The sequence below is a fragment of the Geospiza fortis genome, unplaced genomic scaffold, assembly GCF_000277835.1.
Source record: "Geospiza fortis unplaced genomic scaffold, GeoFor_1.0 scaffold2, whole genome shotgun sequence".
NCBI lineage: Eukaryota > Metazoa > Chordata > Aves > Passeriformes > Thraupidae > Geospiza > Geospiza fortis.
The window spans coordinates 827438-839033 of NW_005054366.1; the positions used below are offsets into that span (position 1 = coordinate 827438).

At 41.0% G+C, this 11596-nt stretch overlaps 1 protein-coding gene across 1 annotated transcript; it reads right to left on the bottom strand.

Annotated features, from left to right (window-relative positions):
• Nucleotides 1-875: 875 nt before the first annotated feature.
• Nucleotides 876-10529, bottom strand: LINS1 (lines homolog 1). Its single transcript, XM_005424226.3, has 7 exons — nucleotides 10097-10529; nucleotides 7631-8165; nucleotides 7455-7544; nucleotides 6457-6598; nucleotides 5640-6230; nucleotides 3186-3366; nucleotides 876-2213 (listed from the first exon to the last, which is right to left on the bottom strand). Exons 2-7 carry the CDS (start codon nucleotides 8033-8035, stop codon nucleotides 1313-1315), a joined length of 2310 nt encoding a protein of 769 aa, XP_005424283.1. The 5' UTR covers nucleotides 8036-8165; nucleotides 10097-10529; the 3' UTR covers nucleotides 876-1312.
• Nucleotides 10530-11596: the final 1067 nt, after the last annotated feature.

Below are 11596 nucleotides of genomic sequence, written 5' to 3' on the forward strand. Positions count from 1 at the left end.
GTAAGACTGATGTCCAAAACTCCCTGTCTGCGAATTCATACAATTCCAGGAGCACTGGAACTGCCAGCTAAAGGATCCCATAAACTACATCCAGTTTTCTTCCTCTCCCAGTTGCATTGATTCACCAGTCAGGGCTACAAACTAATCTAGAAGACGGCCACAGAGATTTGAAGGTCAGCAACCTTCTCCAGAGACTGCTCATCTCAGCTCAGTCTCTATTTAAATTTAACACTAAATTTCTATTCAAAGGGAAGAGAGCACTTACTTGTTCTCAGTCAGAACAGAGCACTTACCTTCAAGAGCAGATCCTAACAGGAAAGCTGCTTCCCACAGTTCTGAAGAGGTCTGAGGTTTTCCCAGTGCTCCTGTTGTCAGTACTTTCCCAGTGCCTAACCCTTGGCACATCATTACAAGCTGCAGGTCAAATGAAGCAGCATCAGGTGCTTTCCTGCTAAGAGCAACTGCCTTGGATCCTGCTCTGAACTCACTCCCCCAGGCAAACTCTCAGACACTCACTCTTCTGGTTATTCAAATCACATCTAACAAAAGATATAAGTATAATAATTTAACATCTTCAATATCCTTCTCACTGCACTGGAGTCACTTACTTTCTAATTCTCTTTCTGATTTATTAAATATACATCCTATATTTATAGGAAATGCATGATGGATGCAAAAAAATCTGTTGAAATGACACTTCTGCATCACCTAATCCTAGTTAAAGATATAACGCTCAACTAAAATTTTCCATAGACAATATATGCTTCAATGTCACATCTACTTTTTCTATTAATTAAAAGAATATAGACATCTGAAGGTCCACTTTGAGCAATGCACCAATGCAGAACACACAGGATGAACAGTAAACTGTCCCCAGCCATATTATTTTATTTGGCCCAACTTCTAAGCAGTCAAGTGTTGCATTAACTTTGCTCTGAGTCCATGAACCACTACTAATCTGGCAATGAACTAAAAATAGAATGACATTAAGTATAATTGACAATACTTTAAATAGCATATATTTTTAAAATACTTTCACATGAGTTATTTATTACAAAAAGTTGAATATCCAACAACTAATCTTTATATACTGCACATTGACATACACACCATGACTGAGTTTAGGACCCTCAGGTCATGGATCATATCACTGGATCCAATCCCAGATTTTAGGGCTCCAATCAATCCACGTTCACCCTGCTGGAGGTTAAATGCACTGACTAGCGCAAGAGGCATGAGGCAACAAGTCATTAATCTCATGGAAATATTCCCTGGTGAACTTGTTTAGAAAAACCCACAAGAACACTTTGGATTATTGTGGATTCATGGATTTACTCATCTTCTCAACCTGGATCAGCAGTTTCAACAACGCAGATGGATTATATGGGAAAAGATTTCTTCTCTGCAACCTAGAAATAGCCTCCTGCAGCTCTTCCAGACACTTTGTTGATTTGTAAAGCATTAGTCTTAGGGGAGCAATGTTATCTGGAGATGCCATACTAGTCCAACAGGATGAGGTAGGAGATCCCTTCGGTTTCAGAGGCGACACTTCAGAGGTGCGTGGATTCCAGTCATCATCTCTGCAGCTACAACCTGTTTCCCTACTCCTCACCTGACCCTCATTGTTTGAAGGCAATTGCTTTGTGTTTACCAAACACTCGTTTCCATCTGATTCCACCTCCAAGTCCTCCGAGCTGTCATAATTAACCAGGCTTTGAAGAGAACCGAGCAGGGACGCGCTATCAGTGCCGGTCAGTGAGTCAGACCGGTTCCACGCTGCAGCCTCATTATCACCCTGCCGTGCTGTAAACACCGGGCAATTGTGAGCAGCAGCCAAAGTCATCGCAGTCTGTGGTTCTGCTGCACAAACAGCATTTTGCAAACTCTCCCCAGTCACGCAGCTCTGCTTGTCTCGGTGGAGTGGCTTGACAGAACAAACTGGGCCCAAAGTGCTGTGCCTGGTATCGAAATGGTTACAGACATCTATAAACTGATGCCACGCCTTCCCAAGAAGCTTCAAGTACCTGACAAAGTACTCCAGAAAGCAAGTTTCTGACGAAATCAGAAAATCTAGAAGTACTGTGGAATCAAATGCAATCTTTTCCAGAAAGAATAAAAATATACAGTGTGGGTTATATCCACCTGCATGTACAAGGAACTGCCAGGATTCCTCCTCTTTGTGGCTTAGGTTATCAGCAGCACCACACCGTAACCTGAAAAGTAAGCCAGGAAATAATTCAGTGGACGTTTACTTCTTTTTTTTTAAGCAGTAACATCCAGGAGATGGATTCTTGCTCTTTTTTTAAATTTTGTGAAAAAGTAAGAACGAAAAGAGAAGTTTTTGTATCAAAGTGAGAAAGAATGAAGGCAGCTGGGACCAGGAGATTGGACAGCTCAGGAAGCCAAAGCACTTAAAGCAGGCCTTAAAGGGCACTCCTTAGGAAACCTTCTGCAGTAAACAAAGGTACTTACAACACATCAACTCTACTTTAATATAAATATGAAACAATCCTATCTGAATATTTTTGTTAACCTGAATTCAGGCTAACTTTCAGAATGTTACACACACTGGAAGAGGAGCCTACTTGTAGTTAAGTGTCTAAGAATTGCGTGTGTCTAAGGTATTACTTGCATTATCTTCCCACTTGAAGCTTGAGAGCCTTGTATAAATCAGCATAATATCTTGTATGGTAATTTCAACAACAATGAAGCATTGTACATCCAGGACAAATCCATGAAGAACACTTTTCAGTTGTTAGCAAGAACCATTTTTATCAAGTAGCTGGAATTCCCATAAGGCCAATCCTTATAAACTCAGCCAGAAGTACCTGAATTATTGAAGTTTAATTCTAATATCCCATTCTTGTCAAACCTTCAGCGTTGTAAGCAAGCAATCTTGCTTTTTATCTGTAACCACTATTTTAGACATGAAGCCAATTATCCTGAATTACAGGATATGATAAATTATTTAGTAGGAAACTTTCACAACTCCCATCTCCATCCAAAAAATACTTAAATTATCAGCTCTTACACCACATATTATTACATCATCCTGAGGTTTGGGGGGGTTTAAATTATTAAAAAATAATTTTCCTGCCAACAAAAGCAACCAATGGGAACGTCACAGTAACCTCACTGAAGTACAATTCTTCACAGTTCTCTCAGAAATAAAAAGGTACACTGACCTATCAAGTTTTAAATAGATGAGCAATAAAGCTTTAGCAGCTTCCCACATGTCATCATCTTGCTCCATGAAAACCAAGGAGAGCCATTCACACTGATGCCCCACTGGGTGAGACTGTGGGGAAGGATTTCCATGACTCCTCCAGAACATCAGCAGCTGGGACATGGAGCTTTCAAAGTCTCCTGGAAAAAAAAAATTAACCATGAACTTTGCTATACATTTTTATTGCCAAACAACACACACTCTTTATTTTTTAAATTAACAGCGCGTAACAGTTCATGAATGCAGTTCTTTCCTTAGCTCAACTGATTTATCACAGCATCAAATTTTATAGATTAGTTCTTGCCGTTTTAGTGCAGTAGCTTACTCATAAAAATCACTTTGTATTCATTAATTACTAATGAGATACTACAGAGCAGTTTTTGATGTAACACAGCACACACTCTATGTTTAGAAAACAGAAAATTTTCCTGCAACATTGAAATCAATTTGATTTACTGCATCACTACGTGACTTTAAGACTTGTTTTTCCTCCCAGCAAATAACAGGAGCATCAAATTATCTTTGTTATTAATAGTTACCCTTCAGACTGAAACTCTTCCCTATAAACCTGGAAATGATTCTCAAAATTGAAATTAATTAAAGTTAAGCCACTCTAATCCATGTTAATGACAAGAAGATCAAGCAGCTTCCCGGAAGGGAAATTAGCATATTAAAGCATTTAGGTGCTTGTTTTAAACACTTCCTGTAATTTCACTAAAATAAGGAAGTACCATTCTTTTCAGATTGAAATTCCTCTTGACAGTTGGGGTGTTTGAATCTAATTAAAAAACTCATTTTTATGTCATGAATCTGGAAAAAAAAGGAGAATGTGTTTTTTTGAGAAAGAATTTTCATAGAGATATCTAAAATGGATATAGCCTACATTTTTTCTTTTCACTTGTTCTTACACAATCTCAGTCTCCATGCATTTTTCAGAAAGTGGATCACCAGTAAAATATTCTTTACAAGTACTTAAAAATCTTTAAGAATGCAACAGACATCACAAATATAACATCTTCCAAAAATCTGGAAAACGTTTCACAAGCTGTCTTAAGGAAGCTGTAGCTCTTTCACATGGATGAATTAAAAATTGATTTTAGGCTTGCTACCTAGTATAGAAATATAAAAAGTAAAATAATATTTATATCTAGAACGTCTGCTAAAATGCCTCAATGTATTTAAAGTGCTGTAAAATTTCACCTTGTTTAAAAAGAAACAGAAATTACTTTTGGCCACATGATCAGTAAATATATTTATTATTCCTGCCCCAGCCCAGCCCTGGCACAGCAGCAGCTCTGCCCTTCTCCTGCCCAGCCCAGCCCCTCACTGCAACCAACCAGCCAAGGCAGCAGCTGTGGGAGAAATGCTCAGATCTGGTAATTGGAAGGGCCAGGCATGTCAGCCAGGGTGAAGAACACAACCATTTTCATAAGGAGGCTGTGGAGCTGCTGGAGCCAGTCCAGAGGAGGCCACAGAGATGCTCTGGGGCCAGGCTGGGAGAGCTGGGGGTGCTCACCTGGAGAATAGAAGGCTCCAGGGAGACCTTAGAGCCCCTTCCAAGGCCTAAAGGTGCTCTAAAAGAGCTGGAGAAGGACTTTGTACAAGAGCCTGGAAGGAGAGGACAAGGGTGGATGGCTTCCCACTGCCAGAGGGCAGGGTTAGATTGGATACTAGGAAGAAATTCTTTGAGAGGCTGGTGAGGACCTGGCACAGAGCCCAGAGAAGCTGTGGCTGCCCCATTCCTGAAATGTCCAGGCCAGGTTGGACAGGGCCTGGAGCAAGCTGATCTAATGGAAAGTGTCCTTGCCATGGCAGGGGTTGGAACTGGATTATTTTTAAGGCCCCTTCTAACCCAAGCCATTCTGTGATTCTGTGTCCCACAATTTCCCTGTGCCTTACTTTGGAGATTCCTTATTTTCATTTACCTTTCTATACCCCAGCTGGTGTTGCCTCGTTACATTACTTGGCTGACAGTAATGCCTTGTACCTTCAATAAAAGAAATGCATAATGGTGCCTAAAGTTCTACCTCCACCTTAGAAAAGAGTGTTACCTGCAGCTCCTTTCCCACCCTGAATAGAGTAGATGCTTGTGCTATGGACTCTTCTTGTCCAGCTGAAGAAGAGCCTGGTGTTCTCAAGCTGGCTTAATGTTCTTAACAGGTAAAAATTTCAATCCCAAATGCAGCTGTTTCAAGCCCAACATATTGCAGGGTTAAGGATTTGATAAAATGCAAGGAGACAACTAATTAGGCAGGACACAGCAAGAGCAGTTTCTTGGGTGGGTCTTTTACTTCCTCCCTCCCACCACCACTAATTCAGCTGAAATCTATTTACAGTCTTAATGAGCTGTGACTACAAAATCTGAAAGCTTTAAAACTGCTGCTTAATGGACAAGATTTAAATGGACTGTTACCTTTGATTTCTGCTTCTGTTGCAGAGTTTTGAATCTTGAATTCCAGTGCTTTAAGCACAAGCAGACTTAAGGCTCTGAGAACAGTTTGGTCAGAAGCACCTTGAGAATCATGTCCAGGAGCAGTTTCACTGCTTCCAAAGTAGCTGGACTTCCCACTGAGTGGGATCTGATTAAGCCAAGTCAAATTCACAACCTGCAGAACAACATTACTCAGTGCAAGCATATCCTCACACAAAGATGGGGCTTGTAAGAACAGTGATCCACTTTTAGCATCTTCTCTAGACTTGTAAAGGACACATTTTTTAAGGAGCAAAATGAATTTCTTCTTGATCACATAAGGAATCGATGAGCTAATAACGTTGAGGACATAAGAAACTTTCAAAAATAAAATTCTCTGGCACCTGAGAGGTAATTCCAGTTCAATTCTGGAAACCAAAAGTGCTTCAAGCAGATCTATAAAACTGATCAGATTGTTTGTAGCTTCAGAATAAGGTGAGGTGTAGTGGTGACTGTCAAAATGATGGAGCAGGATGGCATTGTAAAATCCTTCAAGCACTGCATCAAGAGGAGCCAACAGCTTCTTCAGAGCACCTATGGCAACAAGAGGCACATTATTGACCTGCGGTGTAACAGATAAATCAGTAAATAAGAAATGAATCGGTGTTGTGACTACTTTCAGACTATAAATATGTTCAAACCACTACATTTGAACAGCACTTCGTCACCCCCTGTATAAGGAAGGGTAGGGGTGTCCTGGAGCCGAACTATTCCCGAGGAATTCCGGGCGAGCTGCTCCTCCTGGCGGCCCCGCCGGTACCTGCTCGGGCTACGGGCGCGTCCTTCAGCGTCTCCTTGAGAATCGCTGCCAGAGTCCACAGGCAATCGGCCACCCGCGCCTTCCTGGGGAATCCCAGCAGCGCGGCCAGGCTAAAGCTCAGCCACGGCACATTCACAGCGTCCTAAGGAAAAGAATTCCAAACTCAATCACGTATGCTCTCAGTTGTTATGCAAATTACATGAAATCATAATACAATGATTTCAAATTGTATATTAAAAAGGTTGAAATGTAGGCACAGACAAAACACAGGTAGAAACAATGTCTGTGCTGGCCCATTAATTAGGTCTTTAATTACAAACATGAAGCAACATATGCATGCAATAGAAATTATCTGTACGTTCCAAAAAGGGAAAACCAAACCTCCTAATGTCATGTGACCTACCCAAAATCAGATAATTCTGCAGACAGACCAGACCTGAATTGATAATTCCCAGACAACTTGGCGAGAAATATTACAAACATAATTACAAAATAAATCTGTGTTCAGGATGCTACTATGGAGACTGCAATACATATTCACTAAATATACAGCAAATTAAAAAAAAAACTCAAGTAATTGGGTTATTCAAACAAGAGCATACACCAAAGCATTTTATTAACTTCCAAGAGGTTATTATTTAGTTTTATCTACTGCATCACCCAACAGATACCAAGGAACTGTAAAAATACTGATAGTCTAGATCATGGCTTTTTTAATATCTGTATTGCAACCTTAAAGAGATTCTTGTCATCTACACCCATTTTACCTTAAATGAGTTTCATAAAATTCCAGATTTTTATATATAAAGACACTCCACACTTCTGTTACACATCAGATCTCCTTGCCTTCCACACTCCAGGCTCCTCCTAACACCATTGACAAAGTTTCTCAGAAAACACAAACACTAGAAAAACTTGGCTGTAGAGTCAAATGGAACAACCTGCAGGCACAGGTTCACTAAGCCATTTTTTGAGCTGTGAAGTGATGCCACACTCACCTCTTCCTTCAGCTGGAAATACACAAGAGATGCCAAACTTTGTGAGGCCATGTGACATAACAGCCGATCATCAGAACCCAGCAGGTCAATCTGGAGACAGGTAAAAAAGGAAAAACATCTAAGGCATATCCCTATTTATTTTTCCTCCTTTCCTCAAAATATCTTTCAGAAGTTACCAATTTTGAGTCAATTTTTGCCTCCTTCAGAAGAAGAACAAAGATTTCACAGTACTTCTGTCTCATGTGGAGTTCAATCTCCTGGGACTCTGCTTTGGCCACCATCATTTTGATCAAGGTGAGCTGGAGCAGCGTCACCTCCCGTGGGCAGAACGAGGAGCTCATGTTTGCAAAGCTCTTGGATAAATCATCTGTTGCAGGGACAACATCTGACATATCAGTGTCCTGATGGCTCCCAGTGCCACCAGCAGTAGATGGCAGATGCTGCTGATGACAGGATCCATCTCCTTCTGGTGGCTGCTCAACACACAGATTAATTAGAGAGGAATAATGATGGCTTTCCCTTGCTAGGGGAATGCCTGCCAGGACGTCCTTATACATCTGCTGCAGGAGAGAGATCTTCATGATGAGATCATGCAATATTCCACAAAATTCTGTGTGGCTTCACTGATTGCTCACTGCAAATCAGCTTCCAGGTCACTTTCATCCAGTAAGAGAAAGAGAAGCACCACTGGGTATTTCGCTTCTAAGTTACCTATAAATAAAACATTCTGCTGTTACTTTGCAAGCAACTGGAAAATAGAAAGGAACAACACATTTTTAGAGTTCATGCTACCATTATTAAACTTGTTTTAAAAATGCAAATTCAGCTGCACAAAACTGTCTCAGTGAGACATTAAAATGAAGAATTACCATGCTGGGAAGAAGTTCACAGCTCCAGTATTATATTACCAACACCAAAGTTCATTTGCTGGAATTAACAAACCCAAAGATGATTGTTATTAGGGGCTACTTCTAAAGATATGAGAACTTGGATTAAATCCTTCTCTATATTGCTAAAACTACTAGAACCTAAACTCCTTTGTGACAGATGCCTCCAAAAACAGGCATCAAATTTCAGCTGTAAATTTTCCTCTGAACTGGCAATGTTCATTGCTCCACTGAGGCTGGAACTGGAAACAGCTCTCAAAAAAAAAATGGAGGCCAAGGTAGGAGAAGTCTTGACTTCTGCTGCACACAGGCTCAAGGTGGGCTGACCACAAGGGCACAGCCACTAAGGAGCTGAAAATTAAAGAATAACGTAAAATCTGAGTGTAAGATTTATAAAGAACTAATAACAACATTTAAACATATTCAGGAAGGGTTAAAAAAAAAAGTTTATCCCCGTGTCAGTAGAAGATACCTTTCAATCACAGCACTGGAAGATTTGCTACAGCTTAAAATTAAGAGCTACTAAGAATTCAAATCTCTGCATCACCTAAGCCCTCACAATTTTCTGTCCAGTAAATGGTCAGACAGATACTCCATCTTGTCAGGAAAAAACCAAACCAACAAATTCTTAAAAATATCAGGATTTCTTTTTCACCTACATTAAGAGTGATGCTCATCTGTAATATTTATCTTCTTAGAGCTGTTTTAACATGCTCTCTAGCCAGACCTATTTAATTAAAACCAACAAACTCATTACCTCTATCTATGGTGAAGTTAGGAGTGGAATTAAAGTTGATAATAGGAATTTTCATACTTTGCATACTTTTTGGATCCCCATTTTTAGTCTGGCATAATCAACCCAGCAGAATTCCAGGCAGAATCCTGCAGCCATCCACCTGTAGTTGGCTTTCACTTAAATACTGCATTTCCTCTTTCTTACCAAAGGAAGAAAACAGTTCAGTCTTCCAACCTGTAGGAAATTCTAAAGATCTTCCCATCCATGTATCAGCTTTACCTGCACTTGTCATCAGACCAAATATTTTAAATTACTACTTATTTTTAGCAGAATATTAGACAACAATGAAATTGTAAGTCAGTATATGAGGCATTTCTGTTCTAGCTTATAATCTTGACAAGTTTTAAAAACAACATCAAACATTGAAAATTACACCTTCATTTTTACAACCTGATTTTTGCATTGCAACTGAAGCATGGATTGACAAAATGGCTTCCCAAAGGCACAAAGGATTAGAGGTAGCCCAAGATGTGCTATCCTGACTCATCACTTCTCCCACCATCAGGAAACATTTCCTTCAGAAAAGAAACTAAAATTTGAGAGCATGAAGTTGCCTGCAGGAGTAATCTACAATTCCCTCTGGTGTGGTATTTTTAAAGACGCATTCAGCAAGGGCTGACCTGGAAACTCCAAAATGTTACAGCATGTTCCTCACCTGAGAGATGCAAGAACCCTTCCCCCATCCTTTCCCATACTCCACATTTTGCTGGATGTTAAGAATAAATCTGGTATTTCAGGTAATAAATTCCCTCTTCATTTGCAGAATCTTTTCAGAATTCTACTTGAGGTGGAAATTTATTACCTGAAACCTCATAAAATTTCTTCAAAAATCACTCTGAATATTTTATATAGCTATTGTTCCCATCCTTAAGCTTTATTTCTTCCTAAATGAATACCTAATAAAGTAAAATCATCTCAGCACATTTACTCCTGTTTTCGAGATCAGCTTGAATTATCACCTTATGTGGCAGATGAAGGGATCTCATGCACAAATTCACACGATCCAGCAAGGTGGTTAAGGCAGAAGAGAGTCAGAACTTTTCCAGGACACCCACTGTGGGATTTCACCTCCACCACAGGATGCTGGCTGTGCCTTCCTGGATCCTCCCAGAACACATTTGTGTTCCACCATTAATTCGCAAACTTTACAAAAGCATCTCTAAGATATGCCTCACTCACACACGACAACGGTTCACAAACGTAAGTCGCTGAAGGAAATGAAAAGTGAGGGGGCTTATTTTGAAGGCATTTACTTCAAAGAGGGAGAAAATATCAGACAAGGACTAAATTTGTTTCAGACACAGCACGAGAGTGAAAAGCTCAAAGCTGAAGAGCAAAGGAAAGCAGTGACAAACTCCAACCCTTATTTGTATTATTTATCTGAGTTACTCACGACAGCAGCTAAAAACCAATTAAGGCAACGCCTCACAGAGCCAGACTCCTGCGTAAACAACAGGGAACAGTTCTAAAAACCTTATATAGAGACTGAACACATAAAGACAGAAAGGAAAACTACACAGAAAGTAAGAAACAAACAAGAAAAAGGGGTTTTGTATGTTTCACCATTAATAATGCTTTAAAATCAAAACCAAAGTCAAGTGGAGCTGCAAACAGAATGAGGGAAGAAACGTATGCCTCTTCACTTATATCCCGGAGTTATTGTGTGTCAATATAAGCCATTTGTGTAAGTAAGAAAAAGGAAAACGTGCTATCAACAACGTCAGTTCAGTCAAACTAAGGAATTGTTCCCTGCACTGGGGGTGAGGCCGTGGCACAGGTGCCCAGCGCAGCTGTGGCTGCCCCTGGATCCTGGGAGTGCCCAAGGCCAGGCTGGACAGGGCTTGGAGCACCCAGGGACAGCGGGAGGTGTCCCTGCCATGGCAGGGGATGGAACGAGATGACCTTAAAGGCCCTTTTTTCTAGAAAAACTATCCAAAGCCCCATCCTAGTTTCATTATAAAATTAAATCTGATAAAGCTAAATGAAACCTCAGTTTGTGACTTTTCAGTATGAACCTGAAGGCTCTGGATCTGCTTATAATGAAATGATCATAGCATTTAAGGAATAAAATACACTTTGGACTCCTTGTACCCGCAATGACTTCGTAGGCTCATCTCGCAATGAATACGCTTCTGCTCAGTGGTGAAATACTGTAAACGCCTCTAAATTCGTGTCATTTCCTTCCAGAGTTTGCAAACAAGCTGAGCAGTGCAATCCCTGTTCACTGTGACACCTCAGCACGCCGGACGCTTCGGCCCGAGCGCCTTCAGCTTTGCCTGCAAAACTGCCGAGCGCCTCACCGGCCCCAGGCAGCGCTGGGCGCTCATCGGGGTGACAGAGCGAGCACGGAGCGGCCGCTCCTCCAGAGCCCCCAGAGCCCCGGCCTGAGGGCGGCCGAGGCCTCCCGCTCTCCACCAGCGCGGCTTCCCGGGCCGGCATCCGCACAGCGCAGAGACCCC